This window comes from Passer montanus, unplaced genomic scaffold (assembly GCF_014805655.1).
Source record: "Passer montanus isolate IOZ18808 unplaced genomic scaffold, ASM1480565v1 scaffold70, whole genome shotgun sequence".
In the NCBI taxonomy this organism is placed as follows: Eukaryota; Metazoa; Chordata; class Aves; order Passeriformes; family Passeridae; genus Passer; species Passer montanus.
In genome coordinates, this window is record NW_024372148.1 from 3,042,782 (window position 1) to 3,064,656 (window position 21,875).

The 21,875-nt window shown below is 39.2% G+C and overlaps 1 protein-coding gene across 1 annotated transcript in view; it reads right to left on the reverse strand.

Moving 5' to 3' along the window:
- The window catches only part of TTC39C (tetratricopeptide repeat domain 39C), a 37,522-nt gene extending 15,671 nt beyond the window's left edge, over positions 1-21,851 (reverse strand). Inside the window, exons 1-6 of the mRNA XM_039730056.1 lie at positions 21,490-21,851; positions 10,778-10,826; positions 9,098-9,226; positions 8,020-8,134; positions 4,201-4,555; positions 2,770-2,938 (exon numbers count right to left, since the gene is read on the reverse strand). Coding sequence (XP_039585990.1) covers positions 2,770-2,938; positions 4,201-4,555; positions 8,020-8,134; positions 9,098-9,226; positions 10,778-10,826; positions 21,490-21,623 — 951 coding nt within the window. The 5' untranslated portion in view covers positions 21,624-21,851. The remainder of the gene's footprint in view (positions 1-2,769; positions 2,939-4,200; positions 4,556-8,019; positions 8,135-9,097; positions 9,227-10,777; positions 10,827-21,489) is intronic.
- Positions 21,852-21,875: the final 24 nt, after the last annotated feature.

A 21,875-nucleotide genomic window follows, 5' to 3' on the forward strand; every position in this document is an offset into this window, starting at 1 on the left:
AAAAAAAAAAAAATTGATGGACTGAGTGCTAGCAGGCCCTAATTCAAACCCTACAACCATAAATGGAACAGACAAGGTCTGAGTAATATCTAAGGTCCTTTTATCCATCTGTGCTATTACATTGTAACAAGGTCCATTAAACGATGACAGATGTGAAAGAAGGACTCTAAAGTATATAAACTTCAGCTCAAGTATAATTTCAAGTACCTATAGGTTAAAATATAATTCTGGTAAGCCACCTGAAATAATGTCCCATGCCCACTGGGAAGAATTTAAACCTAACTGTGCACTAACAGTTTCAAGGAAGGCCAAATAACTTCCTAGGCTTTGCAGGAGCTTTCCTGACCCACCTTAGAAATGAGGAGGAAATTACAATTCAGCATTTTAGCCTGTAATGTCAGAGTGTCTGTGCACTTCTGGTTCAGAATCACAGAATTGTTTAGGCTGAAAGAGACCTCAAAGATCAGCCCAACCTTTGACCAATCACCACCTTGTCAATTAAACCACAGCACTAAGAACCACATCCAGTCATTTCTTGAATACCTTCAGGGAGAGCAATCCCACCACCTCCCTGCACAGTTTGTTCCAAAGCTTAACAACCCCTTCTGTGAATAAATTACTCCTGATCTCCAGCTTGAACTACCCCCTAGCTCAGCTTGAGGCCATGTCCGTCTTCCTGTTGCTCACTGACTGGGAAAAGGGATTGATCCCCAGTTGGCTACAGTCTCCTTTCAGGCAGTTGTAGAGAGTGATAAGGTCACCCCTGAGCCTCCTCTACTCCAGACTAAACAATCCCAGCTCCCTCAGCTGCTCCTCAAAGACTTGTGCTCCAGACCCTTCACCAGTTGTGTTGCCCTTCTCTGGACACACCAACAACCTCAATGTCTTGAATTGAGGGGCCCAGGACTGGACACTACTTGAGGTGAGGCCTCACCAGTGCCCCCACACAGGGGACACAGTCACTGGCCCTGCTGGACACAGGGATGTGCAATGGATGCTTGTAAGACCAATGCCCAGATTCAGGACACATGTAACCACAAGTGTGCTGTCCAGAAACCCAGTGCAGCTCCCTATGCCACTGCCACCAGTCACATTCCTTCCTTCACTATAATGCCAACAGCATGGAACATTTGGACACAGCCTGACCTCTGTGACTTGGAACAAAGAAATGATGGGGGAAGGGGGAAGAGGCTGCTGAATGGAAAAGCACTCATGAGAACACACACATGAATAGCAAAGAGACATTTTAATTCCTGTCAGCAACCAAAAAGCTTTCTGCTGACTAAGGGCATAGCTACACAGCATAATGCACAGCATTCTGCCTGCCTGAGTTAACTTACTTAGTTAACATGGCCATGCTGTCTCCATTCACTTGGAGCTAAACTTCACTATCTCCATACAGTATCTGGAGCGTATTACACAGTGCATAAGTGCAGTATCATACAGTGCATTAAATAATGCAGTAAGATTACACTTAAACAGCTCTCCTTTGAAATATTACAGTTCTCCAGAAAGGAACTGACTACACAAAACTGACATTTACCCAAATATATTCTCTTTCTTTACACATACACTCAATTTATTAACAACTTATGTTTAGACTTTTGCCATAACTTGCCCTGAAAATCAGAAGAATCATCTGAATTTTATTCCTCATTACATTAAAATACCAAGTTATATCCTGCATTCATTGTGCAGTTATTCCCTAAAAATTTGATTTTACCATAAGAATGGAATAGGCATATAAATTAATAAAACCCATCAAGGTCTTTCCTACTCAGGCAACAGTAATACTTTCCCAAGAGTGACAACTTGCCTGTGACAATGTAATTCCCAAAATGCACCACTGCTTTCAAAAGACAGCAAAAAAAAGAAAAACAACATTCAAATCCCATGCAGCAATACACCTGCAAATCTGAAAGGGCACTGAAGCCTGTTCCTCTGCTCTGCTACTACCTCTCTGAAAATACTGAGCTACATTTGAAAGACTTAGCTGCAAATCTAGCAAAGAACGACCACTAATATCAACATCTCAATTAGCTCTTGTAATTATAATGTTGACATGAAGGGTTTGAACATTCTGGGCTTCTGCTTTTGTGTTAGATTTTCTGGTTCATGTAATTGCTCAGAAAATATTCTGGTCTGATAAAAGCAGCAGCTAGGAGTTGAGTAGTACTTCAAACAGATTCTTAGAGAATAATTCAGCCAAAATCCACGAGGCTGCTGCAGTGTTTGAATAATGCTTTGCAATAGCATTCACAAACACATTTTCAGTGAATACATTTCCGCTCAGGTCAGAGCTCACCCTTAGAGACAGAAAACATCCTGGTGTGACCTCTGAAAAGCAAAGTAGTTATTTAAGGGAAACTACTGCAGAGATTTAGCTGTATATGAACAACCCATAAAACAGAGAGGAAGATAAATACTATGTACTCAGCAGATAATACTCAATTTCAGCTTGACAAGCAAAACTGAAATAGCTCAAGAAATCTGAGTGGCCAAATGCACTTCCTTTTAGCACAGAGTTGCAGAAGTATCAAGTAGCTGAGAAATAATTTCAAAACGTTGTTAATTCAGATAGATCTAGTGGAAGAGCAAGGTCTGTATGTGAACTTGAAACTAGGAAGGACTTATCCAATCTTTCCCATCTTCCATGTACCTGCATCTTTAGTGACAATCTGCAGAAACTTGCACAGTTCATTCACATCAGAAAAACATAAGGAATGATCAGGAGGAAAAATCAGTCTAATGGATGATGATGTGCAATACCTCTAATCGCTGTATCCTTCCCTTGAAGAACATGAACAGAGAAGAATTTGGATATGCAGATTCTTTTTTGGCAAGAATTTCTTTTGCCTCCTTTAATCCTGCCTTGTTATCGCTGCCATCAAGAGCAAAAAAGGGACGAACAACTGTGTGGTACCACAAGAGAGCTAATCTAAAAGAAAAGTAAGAGTAAAAAGGATTACAGCTTGTAAACAGAAATTTAAGGATAACATTCTGCACAGACAAACTTTTAAATTATTCTGGAAGACAAAGATAGATAAGAATCTTGTATTATACAACCTGGTTTTATACTTTAAACACAATACTACTGCCATACATCAACGTACTCTGAAACTGCACCTGAACATACAATTCAGAGCACATTACACAAAGGCAAAGAAACAACTGAGCTCATAGCATGAAAGCAGTTGTCTTTAGATCTCAGTAGATTTTAGAAAAGAAAAACCCACAATAATACTTTGAAAAATAACTCTTTACTAGAGAGGGAAACAAAAAAAAAACCCAAAGCAAACAAAAACCCCAAAACCAAACAACAAAAGAAGCCCTGACAAAAATCAACAAAAAGCCCTGAACACACACCAGCAGACACTCCTGAAATCAATGTGAAAAAGAAATACATTCTGTGTTCAGAAAGATAGATATTTACATGACCTACATCACTCCTGGAAACAAAGGCAGAGCATAAAGATTTCCAAGACTATCTGAAGGAGAAAACATTCCCCAAATATATATTTTTTTTCGTGTTTCAAAATTGACACCTGATGGTACCTGCAGTAGGTCCAGTAATAAAAGCATTGAATTTTAGATAATGGAATAATAAAGCCATTTATGAGGGCTGGTTAAATTAGCTCTGGCCAATCCTTCAGCTCTCGAAAAGAACTGAGCACAGTATGAAGTCTTGAGAAAAAGAGTACACAAAAAATACTCCCTTAAAAATTCTATAAGGAACATCTCATTTTACTGAGATGCTAAGACAAACAAACAAAAAAAACAATTAAAAATGTTTTGTTAGTAGCAAGAAAAAATGGCTAAATGAGACCAGTGAGTCATACTAAGTAGTATGCTCTCCATAGCAGAGAATGTAACTCAGGTAAATTCACACAGCCTTCAGGGGGAGCTTTTATTTACTCTGCTGGCATTTCAATTACAGGACATTAGAACTGCAGGTACTGAAGAATACAGCAAAATACTGACCCAAACCCCAAATACATGTAAATAATTAACAGCAGAGATCTCATACATTAGTGAGTGATGAATTTACTAAATCATGGTATGTTAAACAACAAACTATCAGTTTATTTTACCTGCTGTTGTTTCCTTTAAAGCAACATGACTTTTTGGTTTTGACTTTTTCCCAGTTACTTACTTTTAGTACTAAGTTATCTACCAAAGCATTTCAATATAGCTACTCACGTAGCTAAAGGGGCCTTCATGTCCTTACTTTCACTTGCATACATCAGTGAGGAAAGCCCCTGTAGGCGGTCTCCAGGAAAACCCAGCAGGTTGATGATTTTGAGCAGGTTTGGGGGCACCATGGATATGCAAAGATGAAAAAGTCCATATCCAAAGCTAACAGCACCTTTCAGTCTGTTTAGCGAATCCTCCGTTACACCTTCTGCAGCAATATGATTATCATTTGCAGCATCAGAAGTCAAGGATTCCTGAGTGGTTTTCTTCTGATATATTTCCTGAAGTGTATTAATGTCCGTATAGCACTTATTGTAAATTTTCCAGGCTTTTCGGAGTATCCACCCACCTTTTATGTATGCTAAAAAAAAAAAATCAAGGAAGAAAGAAATACTTCAAGGACATATTTCAGAAGCGGAACATCCTAAGTAGTAAATGCTATTTTCCAAGCCCAAGATGCTCGCTCTACGTGCAACAACTCAGTGTATAAAGGATTTTGTAATAGCTACTGCTCCCTCAGAGAGGTCTTGCACAGTGGGCACTAGGAAGTTCAGAGTGTACAACCACAGACTTTACAGCAGCACACAAGGCAGAGGCAGCTCCGGTCAGCGATGCGGCAGTACAGCTGTCAGAGAGAAAGAGAGCAATCAAAGAACTTGGTGCTGGATTTTGCTCCACCACAGGGTGCAGAAGAAACAGCTGCCTAGCAAACAGAGAGAAGCAAAACTCAAAAGAGATTACACCTCCTCTATTAAGCCCAAATTATGTTAAAACACAGTTGATTCAAAAATATGAAGAAAAGCCTTTTCCTTTGGGTTAGACAGTAAGATTTTCAATAATTATCACTTCCCTGCCCTTTGCATTGCACACAGTGCCCTACAATTAAGGAAAGGAAAACCCACACAAAAATTACTTGGTTTTAAAGTATTTCGCAGTTGCCTAACTTCCTCAATTTCAAAAGCAATGTGGGTACCTGAATTTCCCTAGAAATCTGGTCTTGAGCATTCTTGTTTGAGAATGACAGCATTCTCAGCCTGTGATCTTTACAGCAGGGTAAAGAAAGGCCTGACATCAAAAAAGGAAGATGTTAAATTTGCCTATTTACACAGCAATCATCTTTGTTATAAGCACACCCTTTAGAAATGGTAAGTGTTAAACATGAAACAAATGGAGAATATCCTTGCACACATTAGCTATAAAAACAGACACCAGCATTTTGGCTGTGACAGGGCCCTGAGAGTCAGGAACTGCAGTGACAAAGACTAACTCAAAATATAAGAAAAACATGTTTTAAGCAGCAGTGTTCTAAACAAATATAGCCAGATTTGCAAAGATCAGTGTTATAACTACTGCCAGAATTAGACCATAACAGGTGGGGTGTGTCAAAGAAAAGCAAGATGCTATTAATAGCAAACAACTCTATAAAAGGCTTTGATGCCTTTGACAAAACCCCTCCCAAATCACAAAAAAAGCCCAACATTTCTAAAGAAAGTAACATCACAGACTAGACTGCCTCTTTTTGGATTTATGTTATATGAAGAGGGCATGAAGCTAGTTTGACAGTCTTTAAAAACTGTACTGAAAAAGACTGTAAAATTTGAATTCTCAGTTATGACAGAAGCGTTCTGTCAACATCAACTTGGAAGTATTAAAAAAAAACAATGAATCCCCTCTCTTGAGATGAGTATTAAAGCATTAGAATAAAAAAACGAAGCCCCCAACCTTGATTGAACTGCAGTACAAGACAAACAATTACTCCAATTTTAAGCAATTGGGTCAGTTTTTGGCTGCAGAGAGTTAAAAGTTATGTGATTCACCACAAGATGAATGCTCACACAACTGTGCATAGCAGTGCAGCACACAAGTAAGAAAAAAACACATTTTACCTATCCTACAGATAATGATTCTGCCCAGAGCTAACCACTGTGTTCCAATGCAAGCATGAAATGGAAAAGATGTGGTATTGTGGAAAAAAAAGTACAGTTTTACACTTTTCTTCCATTGGTGTGCTGTCATTAACAGCTCACTAACACAGCATAATCATAATTTATATGATATTGATACACCAATATAAAGTAATATAATAAATTAAAACAAGGAATTTCTAACTTTTCAGATATAAAAGTTAAATCCGGCCAAATCACTGAGTTGATTTCTCAACATGAAAGTAGTCAGACTCATGACAGCTGTGGTAAAAACTAAGAGAAGGTAGTTCAGTGCTGCCAGTAGAAGCTAATGTCATTTGGTCTGCCAACAACTTTATGATGAAACTATTTCTAATACATCCACGAGGGTGGAAAAGAAAATGTAAAAATGTGTTAAGCATGTGAGAAACCAACTTGCGTGGCATCATATGCTTCTTGTCAAACTGTTCCAGGAAGAAAAACACAAGGAATTTTTCTCCCAACCACCAATGAAAAATATTTTTCTCCTGGGGTTTTTTTTTGGGAAATTACACTCATTTCAATAATCTGGTTGCTATTTCTGTGTAGAAATATGAAAAAAACCAAAGAATGTATATACATAAACAGAAAGATAATTTACTTTAAAACACAAAATAATGCATCCAATAGCTCAGCAATGTCAGTAACTAGCAGTCACTGAGGTAGCATTTAGCTGCTTGGAATTTTAACTAAAGACTTCAGGTGTATTTTTTGCTTAGTAGAATAACCCAAATATATAGCATGTTCTGCAATTCTCTACTACCCACTTTTCTCTGAGCTGCAGACAAGAGAGAAAGGGAACAGACACCACCTTCAGTTACAGCATCCAACCCAGTTATGCAGCTGCAGAATACATACTGAAACAAGGGAAAAAAGCTTGAAGAGGCAAGGAAGGAAAAAATAACCATCACAAACAAAAAGCCAGAGTGCATCAAAAATAGCAAGAAAACTCTTCTGCAGCACAACACAAAGTAGACAGAAATATCTCCTGAATTTCTGCTGACAAGAACCAAACATATTCTTGATGCCATAGCTTGGAATAAAACAAGTCTGCACATCACAGAAAGCATTATATCCTTGACTGAAAATTTTATTTTAAATAATCTGAATGTTATTTCCCCATTTCCTTTCAGCTGATCAGTGGAGTTTAGTCTGTCTGCCATCTCTTGGTCTTTACTGATTTGGTAGAAACCTGAGATAGGCTCCCACTTTCTATACGACCTTGACCACAGTATCTATAAACTTACAGATAAAAGCACATTTTAAGATTGTGCAAGAGATGCAGGAATGTAAGAAAATATCAGAAACAGCTCTGCAGTTGAAAGGAAGGGTTTGTATCCAACACGACAGGATTACCCTGTTTGGCATGCAAGGACGCACTCTGGTGACCAGAGACTAAGAACTGATTCAGCAGTTCCACGTTCAGCACATTCATTTAAAATTGCTTTCATTGACACTTTGTCACCTCCCTGAATTGTCATGAACAGAATACATATGGAGCATCAGGATTTTCCCAGTGGCCTGGATTTAATAGCCTCTTTTATCTTGCAGGCCACAAAGCACACAGATGCTACCCAGCTCCATCCTAACTCCTCCAACACCACTATGATAACATGTAAACTTCTCTAAGGAGAACCAATTGAATAAAATTATTGGTATGGAAAAAGAAAAAAAGACCTAATTTGTAGCAATCCACATCATTTTTCACCACTACCTACACAAAGACAGAACACCTCTGCAAGTGTACCAGTCTTGGAATGTTTCAAATGATACTATGCTTACAAAACAATTATTTTTACTGAATGTCATATGATGATCTTATGACCAAGTTTTATAAAAAAGACATGCTAAAATATATCTAAACATGAAAGCCACAGCACACCTGATAACTCTTGTTTTACAAATGAGAGCACAGCCAAGTAGACTTGACAGTCTGCTACAATTATTTGTCTTTGTAGACGATCTATCATGGATAGAGTAGATTTTCGTCCATCAACCTGTTTGGAATATACAAACACAGAGCACAGTAAAATATTAATGAAGATAATACACAATACTTGTCTAAATCTGAGAAATTAAAAAACCCAAAATTAACTGCAATCGGTAGTATTGCTACCACTATAACTCAGCATTCTCAAGTTCAAAACTACACTAAAATTTCTCAGATTATCAAGCAAAATCCTACTTAACCGAGAAATTTTACACATACATTACCAGTTATTTTCCCCAAGGTTCTACAAATTGTCAGAACAGATTTAAATTTTATTTACTTATTACTAAATGCACAAGACATGCAATTAACAGATATTAGACAGGAAGAGCACAGAAAAGGGCGTATGACAAGTGGCAGGGTAAATACAGTGCCTCTTAAGAACAGAGAGTTAAGTACAACAGGTTCAACACTTTTCACCTAGCAAACTAAACACTGAAGAGAAATGGCTTCTTTTTCTGCTGTGTCACACTTGGCAGGCTGCTCACTGGATGTTTCTATACAACTGCTTTAACTTGTGCTGAATCTCCATGCTTTATTCCCCCTTTATTATTTAGAATGAAAAATCTAAAAAAGGAAGGAAAATTCCCTAGGAATATGCCTGGCTCACAGCAATCTGCAGCCTCAACGTCATAACTTTTAAACATTACTAGAGCATGGATGAATTAAAGTTAGCCTGAATTAGACAGGCTACAAGCTTCCTGATATAATTTCAGTAGGTCCCAAATTTTGCATGTTCAGGAAACAATTACTAGCATCAACAAAACCTGACACTTCAGAAGAAACTTTACTCACCTGAGACTACGTATTTGAGAACAATTAGGAAATGCAAGTAAAATATTTGACTGAATTTCAAAATTTATTAATCTCAATGGCTCTTCACATACCAAAAATCATCTTTTCAAGATACAAAGAGGACAGAAAGGAAGTTTCCAGAAAAATTTATTCAATACACAAATTATGTTCTTACATTCTTTTTAATTTTATTCTTGATTGTTTCTATAACTCCAGCTTCTTCACTTTCACAAAGTTTCTCTGTAGCCTTTAAGTCATCACATGCCAGTTGCATTTTCTCCTCTTCAAATGTCATCATGGCATTCTATCAAAAAACCAAGCACATCTGAATGATAAAAACCACGAATACTTTTATTTCTACAAAAGCTGTGGGATAGTAAAAATTTTCATAAAAACTGGACAATAAAACTTTTTAAACTGAAGTAGTAATACACATACATCAGTGCAAATACTTCTAACACAGAAACACCAAACTAGAAAATTGAGATCTTTACCAAAATATCAAGACAATGAACTCAGAACATACTAAGGAGAAATCTCTATCTTAGCCCTTCATATACAGTCAAAGTGAATGCACTGTCAGATTACTTTAAGCAGAAAAAATATTCCTATACATTCATTTTTAATTTTTGTTATGTAAGGCATGATTTGCATCTGTGCAGGTATCTGGTTTTATTCATTCATATAAATAACAGGCCTTCAAAGTCAGTAACAACAAGCAGCTATTAAATTCTTCAAAATAACAGCAACAGTCCCTCCATAGGTAAAAAGAAAAAGAAACCACATCTGACTCCAACTACTGCTGAAGCAACTGAAAAGAATTTCAGGACAAGTAACTTCTTTTCTTGGAGCTTATTAAACAAAAGCTCTGAATGACACAGGCACACCAAGTGCTGCTGCTATATTTAGAACAGCAGCTAAGCAAGATATTTTCAAGATCCTCTGATGCTGCACTGGTTCAGCACATCAGATAAGCAAGCCTGAGCGATTCTCTCCTTCCTTTCTCCTCCCCACTGGCTTAAAAGGAAGCATATGCCCCAGGAGTTTTCCTAACCAGTGTATTTTCCATATTGTATACTAGAGAGAATTCATATTTATTTCATTCACTCAATACTCTTTCAAAAGAGTATTATCATAGACAATTTCTGGTGAGATCTAAGATGAAGCAGCAAAAATAATGTATTTTTGGCAAATTATAGTAAATTCTGTCTTTCAAAAGAGTATTACCATAATTTCTGGTGAGATCTAAGATGAAGCAGCAAAGTCAGAATAAAGACAGTCTAAAAAACAAGATCCAAACACCTTCTAATACACCTGCTCAGTTTTTATACACGGCATTATAATTCCTAGTATGTTATATAAAAAAAGCATTTAACAAACCTAACTTGTTCATTATGACTTTTTAGTAAATCCATATTCTCAGTTCTCATCTATCCAAAATGGAAGCAATGTGAATAGATTGAATTAAAAACTTTCACCCAGAAGTACGGATGGAGAGATCTTCAACAGCAAAAGGTACCAGAAAAAGAGGCATTCATGAGGTTTATTTTAATCAAATAAATAAATAAATAACTTCACTGCTCATAAAAGAGAACTTTTTATTATGCCTCTGTTAATGGAACACATAAATATTTAATACATTTAAGAAGCTGAATCGCAGCACCTTTACTTTTTATTTAAACCACATGAGTAAACAAGCTCTACATTGCACAATGCCTTGTTCTCTAGCTATGTTTAATCCACACATTTGGAAAAATTACTCTCAGAAAAAGAAAATTAGAGTATTATGAACATATGCATGCATATACAGCAGTGAACCCCAAGAGATGTATACTCTCTGCACTCATCTACTCACCAAAAAACTGACAAAACTGGCTCCAAAACTCATTAATGGGCTATGGTTTCTGTAAAGAAAACAAAAAATAGTTACTATATTTGTACATATTTCCTGTAATAAAGATCCATATTGAATTCCTTTGGTTTAGCTTGTATGTTTTTAAAGAAGTCTTGGTGGGTGTTTTGTATCAAGTTACAAAAATAGCTGCAAAACACAATGGAAACAGAAAACCAAAAGGTTAATATATTTTATTATATTGAACATATCTTACAAAATAAGTTTTTCAGGTATTACAATACAGCTATTTTAATAGAAACCACTGCCATCAAAACACATTCAGTTCAGGTCAAAAGAAAAAGCTACAGAATATTAAAAATCTGCCAATTCTACTCTCCTCTTGTGATCCACCACTATGATTTTGTCCCAGAAGACAAATGTTAACTGATTCTATTAGGAGAGTCCCATTTCCAACTACTTCTATGAATTTAAGTTAACCTACCCACTAAAAAAATGTATCTACTACATCATGAAGTTGTTGTAATACAAGGTTCTTAACAGGCTTACAGTTTTGTAGCTGTTTTGTTTCAAGCTCAGAATCCATCTATTTCTACCCTGTGCAGATCAGCTTTAAGATGATTCAACCTATTCTGTTCACAGAGCTATTCCCAAAGGGTGAAACCACAGCTAGATCAAAAATTCAGGCAACCAAAGCCATGGTAATACATCAGACAGGTTTCATGAGGCTACAGTAATGCCACATAGGAGACACTTGAAAAATTTAAATTCAGGACCTCAATGGTACCAGTAATTCACATTGTTCAGTGGTGAGCTGCCAGGTTATATAAAAACACAGACTTCCAGGATTTGAGAAATATAATTTGGGCTACAGAAACATATACTGCTACAGTAAAGCAGCCACTGTGTTTTCAACTTTATTCTACAAACATTATATTAAAGCAGAGTTTTAAAATAATAGAGGTACTTAAAAAGCACAAAGTATATTGCTAAAACACAAATTTCCAGTAGTGAACCCATATTATACAAGACATATTATACAAACTACAAGAGTAGTTTGGCTGTTTGGTGTTTTGGTTTTTTTAAAAGAAGCAGTCAGCAATGTTTCCCTCACACAGACCTTTTCTCACTTTTGATTTAGCATAAATATCTAAAAGCAAGACCATGAACAAGAATAATGAGAAAGAAAAACAGGGAAGACAAACAAAGCATGTTGTAACAGGAAAACCTTCCCTTTTTATATACACTGCTCAATTCTGTACATACACCTAAATGTAAGATCAATACAAGTTGTCACATTTTTCCATTATTTTTTCCAAAGGAAAAACAGGTTGGATACTTCCCCCTTTGTTAGCAGGCAACAAAGAACAGCTGCCAGTAAATGTCTCTGCTTCTCAGTACCTGGACTGTGTTCCCCCAGCAGCTGGGTTACACAGGGCAGCAGCAATCAGCCACACAAACTGCACTTGCTGCAGCTGGCACTTCAGCGTGAACTGCTGCTCCAGAGGGCACACGGCTCCCTCATAATCCCTTTCCCAACTCATGAGGTGTGTGGGACCATCCAGGAGCCATTCCTACCACCACACTCCCAGCACAACCTTCACCACACATTTCAAGGTCACACCTGCATTGTCAACACCCAACTCATCTAAAACAGCAGAACAGATCAGCACAACATCACACAGATTGTTTTTATGTCTGTATGAAGCTGCATTTATATCACATGTCAAAGAAGCTCAGAAATAAAGCAAATGTTTAGTTTTTGTGTTTCCTCAGACCAATGTACACAAAACACAAACAGCTCTGGGGGTTTAAAAATGCTGAAGTAATGTTAAAAACTGAAACAGTTAACTACAGTTGAGAGCCAACTGATCTCTAAAGAGTGCAAAATATACTGAAGCAATGAAAATTTGCCCAAGTATTCCACTGCATATTTGTCTGAGTACAGCAGAGTTTTTTCCCCAAGTACATACTTATCTTTTTCAACTGACCTTTCAAAACCGCTTCACACTTGCACTCTTGACACTCACTGCTACTTCTGATCCCAATTCATCTCCCATGATCAAAGATGAAACAACAAAAAAATCAAGAGCCACTTCAGTATTCCATTCTGAAATTATCAGTAGCTATAATACATGAGGTAAATGTCACCGATCAGTTCTTTTTAACTTTCACTCAATCTATAAAAAGCATTGCCATTACAGCACATATGGGCTGTAGCACAAAAGGACCCTGAAGCAAGGAAACATGATGCATAATATTATCCTGTGTCTGGGAGATGGTTCTGTTGAGACCATGGAGTTTGGCAATCAAAACATCAAAACTTTACTGTAGGAGTCCCCCACACAGAGTTTGTGTCATCACTAAGGAAAATAAGGAACACTCCTAGCACATTCCTACATAATCACTGGGTAGAAACTATAATTGCAGCTTTATAGAAGATCATTTACTAAGGTAATTTCAGTGTTTAAAATACAATTTTAAGTAACAACCATGTTAGGTGCTCAGTCTTTGTTAGTATTACATTGACTGACAAATTCTTCAACAGATAAGGTCATTTTTTTCCTTGAGAGCTGGGAAAGTTTCAAATGGCACAGTCCTGTCCCAGTAAAAACTGAGGTGTGACTAATGATGAGAGTAGGTTTCTGGGAAAAACACAATCCCACAAAAAGCTCAAGTTCCTTGTAAGTGACCTTCAGCTTCAGACATGAAGTTTCATCCTATTTGACAGACAACTCTAAAGTTGTTAAGAAACAAAAAAATGAGGCAGCACTTGAGAAGATACTAACAGCAAACCAAGGGCTGCATCAATGCTGACAGGAGACATGGAACTGAATACAAATTAACACTGGGACACTGCACTACCCAAGTTGTCCTCACAACTTTGAAAGCAATACCCTCCATTAAGTAAAGAAAAATCTCAAGACTTTTAATTAGCTCAAAGATGAAAGGAAAATAAATCAGTCTCCAGACATATTTTGTAAAATGTTGGCACTTCACCTGGCAAACTAGGACTGGGAAGGTATCTTTTTTATAAGAAACTATGTTATTAACACCATTACTGCAAGATAGCACAGTAAAAGGCCCTACATGCCAATAAAGTTGGCATGTGTAACTCAAGTAAAAATCTTAAGAGCACTGAAGTAGAACTTTCATCTAGACATATAAACTAGCATTACACAAGACATTGCTTCTCCCAGAAAACCCTCACTGATTTGCTAAATATCATAGCATATATTTAAAGTATTATCTCACTTTCAGAAGAAAAGTGTTTACTGTGCCCCATATTCACACATGATGATAACATTCAGGGGTCTTAAGCTTTGGTTTAATAATGCTGAAATAATACAGCCCAGTTTCATAATAAAAAAAATACAACAGAAGTGAAGCACACAAAAACAAAAACATCAATTGCTTCTGAGTATTTTCTTTTTTTTTTCCTACAGCTATTTCCAAGACAGTATTTCACTTCACATCAGCTTCTAAAGCTACTACAGCCTAGCTCAGGTTTAAACTTAGAGTAATATAATTAACTTGCCAAGACTTCCTCACTGTTTTTCTGGTCATTGCTACTTTAACCACAGTCCATCAGGAATTCCAGCCATCATGCTTAGAGTGATGCTCAGGTTGAAAGAAAACAAATTAGTTTTGTCCACTAAGTGGGAGAATAAAGCAAAATGGCACAATTCATCTAAGTTCACAGATAAATATAGAAGCAGGAACTAAATATAATAACTAAAACAAGGCATAAAAATATGTAAATAGAAAGGTAAGGAATTTACTGCAACAACATACAAATCCTTTGGTCATTACTCCATCACAGATTATTTTAAAATGTGTTTAAGAAATTGTTTGTGAGACTACAAACATGACAGAGCCACATATGTACACCTCTCATCCAATACTGGTAAATGAAATGCACATGGTAATAAAAGTGTCATGGAAGCATTACAGTATTAAATCACATTGAGAACTGCAAATATCAGATCTAGGCTTAGTTTACATTTCATAATCAGGCCAAATTTGTTTTGTTAAATGAGCCCTTAGCATACAATTCTATTTTTACTAGAAATACACAAGCAAAAGAGAAATTCAAGAATATAAAAATAATTCTGTGGCCCTGCTTGATCCAGTTTTTATCCAATTTGTTTTGTCCTTCTGCAAATTAACAGGAGATTGTTTTGCTCTAACTTCAGGCTGTGAACTTTAGACACAAACATTAAAACACTTGAGATTAGAAGAAATTGTAACTTTAATTTGAAAACTAGTTGCAAAGGCGAGACAAAAGCTAGTTACATCAGCACATTTGTACTAACTCTCCACTTGCACTCTCTAAATCCGTCAGAATTGGGGACTTAAGCAAAACCTTTTTTTCCAGCCTGACTAAATTCACTTTCCACGACCAACTACAGCAGCTTAACTGACATCATGTAACTTTAACACCTCGAAAATCCTGAAGTAGGTTAAAACAAAAACGTATCTATCACAACAGCCAGAAATATTCTACCAGAAGCAGCAGATCAATGAGTGGGTGCACTAACACAAGTAAAAAGTCTTTAAAGCATTTGCATCTTTCACAGAATTAATTTAGTAAGATCTGCTTACACCTCTTCTGCCATCTCCAAATCTGACTTCTAACCTCTGAGTTATAAACCCAGATTTTAGTTTAGCTTTCTGACATCTTCCCTTGGGCTTCTAGGCACCAGATACTGCTCTACATGACAAACAGATCTCTCAACCTCCCTCTACCCTTTCTACCACTTCCTCTGGCAGCAATACCTGTCTCTGTCACGAAGGCCACAAAACTGAGTGTCACACTCAATGTGATCATCTCTGCATACTCAGCTCTTGGAAGATTTAAACTGCAGAATGCTTAAAATATTTCTAATCTATCCAAATAGCCAGAAAACTGATTCTGGTTTTATAGGCATTATTACTATTCTCTGCCTAGCATTAAGCAATGAAATCTCACCTCACGGGGGTACACATTTAGAATACTGCTACTAAAAATCACTTCCCTTACAAATACCTCCCTTTTCTATACATCCATCTAGCAGCTGCTCCCCTGCCCGTGGCTGCAACAAACAAAAGCACACAGGGTTGCTAGCAGGGCACTCACGATTTATTCTCACACTGCCAATCCAGATGCTATCATCCTTTGCCCAACCAAGTGACGTCAGCTCCCGCTCTGCTGGCCTTATCTTTAGGGAAGCTACTGCAGCAGCTACTAAATCACTTCATTTTTGCTCTTAAGGCTCCTTTGCTGAGGTACACAAGCAAGAATTTCAGCAGTGGTTAGACAGCCCATACATGGGTCATAATCTATCTACTGATCAATGCTGGCTAATGTCACCTTGCCTCAACTTGCATTTGGGTCAAAAGTATTTTGGGCCACAGAGCATTTTAAGTTGGTAATATGAGGTTCAAATACCTATTCATGATAGACTTCTGGTCCATTACTAAGTCTGTGTGTCTGTTAATACACCGGATGTAGCATGTCACCTTTAAATTAATTTCAGGTTTTTTAAGCAACCATAGTAAGACCTTTCCCATTTGCACCAGCTTCTAGTTCTTCCAGTTCTGCTTTACCCTAGCAGGCTGAACATCATGTTTTTCTACACTAGTCTCATGCTTTAAATCTTTTAACATTCTGTCTCATAATCACATTTCTCTATACAATCTTCATTTTTTTTCTGTGGATATGACCTTTCTGTATACATTTTACTTGTCATTTTGTACCATTTCTCTTTCCATTAAGATGGAAGTCGGAAACTTTACCAAGCCTTCTCAGATGTTGGAATCATTCACACAGAGTCAAATGTCTCTTTGGTAGGAGATGGAAGGTTGTTGGATATCTTGAGAGATAATAGCCCTGATATTATGATTTATGGCCTGGCAGCCAGGAGGGCCAACCATGTGTCCTGGGGTGCATCAGGCACAGAGTTGTCATCCAGTCAAAGGATGCAACTGTCTGCTCTGCACTGGGGCAGCCTCGGCTCATGTTCTGTGCTGTTTTAGGCACCACAATATAAGAAAGACACCAGGCCATCAGAGAGCATCCAAAGGAGGGCCACAAAGCTGGTGGTGAAGGGCGTTGAGGGGAAGTCCTATGAAGAGCAGCTGAGGTCACTTGGCTTCTCCAGACTGGAGGAAACAGAGAGGAGACCTCACTGTAGCCTACAACTTGAGGGGAAGAGGAGGGGCAGACACTGATCTCTTCTCACTCAACACCAGCGACACGCCTCAAGGGAATGGCACAAAGCTGTGTCAGGGGAGCTTTAGGTTAGGTATAGGAAAAGGTTTTTTACCCAGAGGGTGCTGGAGCACTAGAACAGGCTCTTCAGTGAAGTGGTCACAGCACCAAGCCTGACAAAGTTCAAAAAGTGTTTTGGACAACGATCACAGGTACATAGGGTGATTCTTGGAGTTGTCCTGTGCAGGGCCAGGAGTTCAATTCATTGACCTGATGAGTCCCTTCTAACTCAGGATACTCCATGATTTGACAATTTATGTTGTGAGTCAACATTCAGTGAAAAACTCCTGGCTTTATTTAATGCAGTCTTCCCTTAGCTGGAGGAAGTTTTAAAATCATTTTTGAATTGCAAATGCTCTTAAGAAGTGAAGAATCAGCAAAAAAATAAGTTCTTTTGACAGTTTCTTTCCTTCTTATATGTCTAGAAATCCACAAAGCTGCAAGGGGAAAAGAATATTCCAGTTCAGCTTTCTTTCTAGTGTCAGGGTGGTTCACCAAACCAGTACCATCCTGGTGCCTGAGGGTTCCATCTTCTCTGTCCTTGGTTAACCTCGATACCTCTTACAGCTTCCATAGATACTCAAAAGTTCAAAGTGATGAGAACGAGGACAGAGTCAGCACTGTTCAAGCTGAATACAAAGATTGATATCTGACAGTTTCAAGTATGAGTTAGCACTGAGGGAACCTAGTACGGCTACAAGCACTAAGGACAGTGGTGCTGTCTAGTAAAGATCTACAAAAATATCACATCAACTGTGTTTGGTATTTGGTTCATGATCAGAATGTCATCACCACCAGCAGGTAAAGTATCTGGATTTCTAAAAAAAATATACTTGTGAAAAAGTATATGCAGATATACATGCTATATGTAGATGATTTTTCAAACTCTACTATCTTCCCTCAAGTATAATGTAAAACAACAACACTCCCAAACAACATCTGACAAATCATTAAGTGCTTCAGTGTGATAGTCAACGCAGTTCCAACTACGTGTTGTATCTGGCACACAACTGAATATTCATCTTCTTCAGATCCTCTATAGATATGTATATGAGCTGGAACCACTGGGATACAAAACACCAATACAGAAATACAGAAATAATGGTTCTGTGGCACATAACTTCAAAGTACCACCACTCTTAATAGGCAAGACTTTACTGGGGTGGATATGTGTAGGAAACACAGATGCAATTCCAGGCCTGGTTTCCTCAAGGACTCCATTATGACCAGCTTTCAAATATAACTAATTTTAGGCTCAGCAGTCAGCTTTCTGTTCACAGTTTCTTTCTTATATGCTTAGAAATCCACAAAGCTACAAGAGGAAAAAGAATACTCCAGTTCAATACTCAATACTTTATAGCAGATGAAAAATGCAGACGAGCAAAGAAAGATACATACTGCCTGTTTTAGAGACAAGCTTGCCTACTGTCCCATAAAGACAGAAGCATTAATTTGAATTCTTCACAAGATCTTTCACAGGGCAAATGAAGTTAAAATCAAAGTAACAAAAAGCAGAATTAAAACCAGCAGTCTCTAAGAAATAGTTTTAGGTAGTTTAAGTGATGTGGCTACTGAAACAGAAGTTTTGCTGAGTATCTCCATTCTTCACTTCTACAATTCATTAATAACTATTTAGCTTCTGAAACAGAGCTGAACTACCTGCATAGGCAGTAGCTTAGAATTAACACTTTCTACAAGAAAGGTCACCTGAAATACAGACAACACACACTCATATCAAGTTGGAAAAGCTGCATGCCATCAGACATCTTTGACCTCTAGTATCATTAATTACAAACATTGATATTACATTATGGAGAGCTTCTAAATTCTCCTCATTTTGCTTACCAGCCCCATTTAGAATGGGTTTTATTGCATAATTCCAAGCACATACCTACAAAAATACACTGATTAAGACTGCATGCAAACAAACAAATAATAGCACTGCTTAAGTCCTTGCAAAAAGAACACATTCAAGACAAGCACAGAACCAAAAACTCTTGGGAAAAACAAGTGGCCCTCACTGCAAATGTCTTCAGAATTCAGGTTTATAGGAAGTTGAGCTTAATTTGATGCATCTTCTCTCCTATGTGAAATCCAAATTTTCATACAGTTAATCTGCAATTCAGTAAGGGTTTATTAGTTCACAGCAAGAGGAAACGTGCTACAAATTTTGGAATGAAGGACAAAGTTTTTAAATTACTCTGAAAATCTCCAGCCCAAGAGAGCAGTTATCAATTTATGAACCATGAACTATTAATCTTATGAAGGGATTCCTATCTACTCCTTGCAGGAGGTGTTTAAAAGCCATAATCAGAAAGTACACTGAACTCAAGAGGCATTTCTTGATAAAATCAAACAAAGAAAAGCCTGCACCTGGCAGAAAAGATTGGCAAGTTTCTGCATTTAAGATATCTTAAGTAATAAAACCTTTCAGATAACCAGGAGAAGTTTGCAGAAGAAATCATTATTCACCATTTCAAGGGAGGATTAAACTGCATTTTGAGAACAGGAATCTTAACAATTTTACTCCCTAGTAGTACTTTAAAATGTAAGAAGCATCACATATTTAGAATTCCCAGACTACTTCCAGATTCACACTACTGGGAGAAAGCAATGGCACAGCACAAACGAAAGTGGAGGAAAGGAAACCACACTGAGTGCTCCTTAACCGGCACCTTAAAAAAATTACACAACACAAAAGCATGCAACCAAAACCAACAGGTTCCTTAGATACACAGAACAACTGAGGGCTTCAAAAGAAAGAAATACTCAAGAAGTACCTCATAGGGTGCACTTCCACATGATATAGACATGGCAACTATAGAAAGGGTTTAGTGGAGGTCTTGGCAGTGCTGGGTTAAGAGGTGGACTTTGTGTGTATGCATGTGAGGAATGCAGGACCTTGCTTGTCACCTGCAATATTCCAGTTAGTTCTACAGAACTACAGTATTTTGTGTAACATAGCAGTATATTCTGGAGACAAAATGACACATTTAATATGTTTAACCTGTTGCAGGTACACAATAAAGCGTTATTCCATTTTTGTTGTTATTAAGGGGAATGTTTTTAATGCGTCTCAATCCCTGCACTCCACTTCCAACCATCCTTTCTGTAAACAAGATTTAAATACACAAGTACATCATCACTATGAAGTTCTATTTTAAGTCAACCAAAGTCTTTTTTAATCATACAGACAACAGCACTATAGTGCATATTAATTATTTAGAATGTATGCGCAATTACAGCAGCTCAGGCTTGAGTGGAAGACATCAGCCTCAAGAAAAGGAGCAAGGACAGGTAGGGGCAACCTCTTCTTTAAGCCTGACTCACACAGCTGCATTAATGCTGCTCCTACTTAACGCAGAAACCTAGACATGATGTGTGTGGGGATTATGAACATAATCTTACAGCCCAAAGATAATCACAGCAGCACTCACAGACCTTTTGTTGCCATCTATTTTGCGCGCTGAAGACGGCATCAGACCACACAGGAGCACCAGAGCGAAAACCCCCCAGGACATATCTCCAGCCACACGTGTGTGTTTACACATACACGACAGCCAAATGCAGACAGCACTACCGAGGGACCCCTGCTCAGCCCTTCTCCACTCCTCCAAGGCGCCACACACTCCCCACACCACCCCCGAGCCCTTGTGGCCAAGAAGGCCAACAGATTCCTAGGATGCATTAGGGAGAGCAATGCCAGAGATTAAGGGATGTGATCCTGCCCCTCTACTCAGCCATGGTGAAGTCAGGGCACATCTCAAGTGCCCTATTCTAGCTCCCTGAGTACAGAGGAGCTATGGAGCTCCTCAAGCGGGTCCAGCAGAGGGCAATGAGGATGACTGGGGGACTGGAACACCTCCCTTACGAGCAAAGGCTGAGGGACTTGGGCCTGCTCAGCCTCGAGAAGAGATGACCCCGTCAATGCGCATAAATATCTAAAGGGAGGGGGTCAAGAGGATGGAGCCAGGCTCTCGTCGGTGGTTCTAAGCAGTAGGACAAGAGGCAACGGGCAGAAACTGATGCACAGAAGTTCCACCGGAACGCGAAGAGGAGCGTCTTTACTGTGTGGGTGGGTGACCCTGCATGTGAACAGACAGCTTGTGGAATCTCCCTCACTGGGGGTATTCAAGAACGGTCTGAGGACAATCTTTGCCATGTGCTCTAGGATGACCCTGCTTGAGCCGGGTGGTTGGACCAGGTGACCTTTCCAATCTGACCCACTGTGTGATTCTGTGAAACACGCGGGTCCCTTCCCCATGGGAGCGCTGACCTGCAGCGGCAGGCAGCACCGACCCTTCCCGCTCCGAGGGCCGGGCAGGGCGAGGCTGCCGGCGCCGGGGCCCCCTGCGCGCCCCGCGTTCCCGCCGCCCGCCCAGCGCCCGCCCGCGGGGGCGGAGGGAGCCGCGCCGCGGGAAGGGGCCCGGCCAGCGGCGGCGGAGGGGCGGCCGGGACTGACCTGTATTTCTTGAAGAGCTGGTCGGACTCGCGGAAGCCGTTGTTCAGCAGCATGTTGATGCCGGCCAGCGCCAGCTCCGAATCCTCGATGGGCAGCGGCGCTTCCCCGTCCTCCCGCTGCTCCGAGCCGGCCATGACGATGAGGAGGCAGCGGGACCCAGCCGACTCTCCCCTACCTTACTACCTACGTACCTACCTACGTACCCAACTGCCTACTCACCCGCCCACCCCTTCCGGGGCAGCCCGGTGCTGGCTCGGCGTGCCTGCGGGACGAGCCGGCAGCGCCCGGTACCCGCGGAGGCGCGAACCCGGTGCTGCCGCAGCCGCTCCGCACCCGCAAACGCGCCGAAAGCGGCGGCGCCCGCCCCGCGCCCCAGCGCGCAGGCG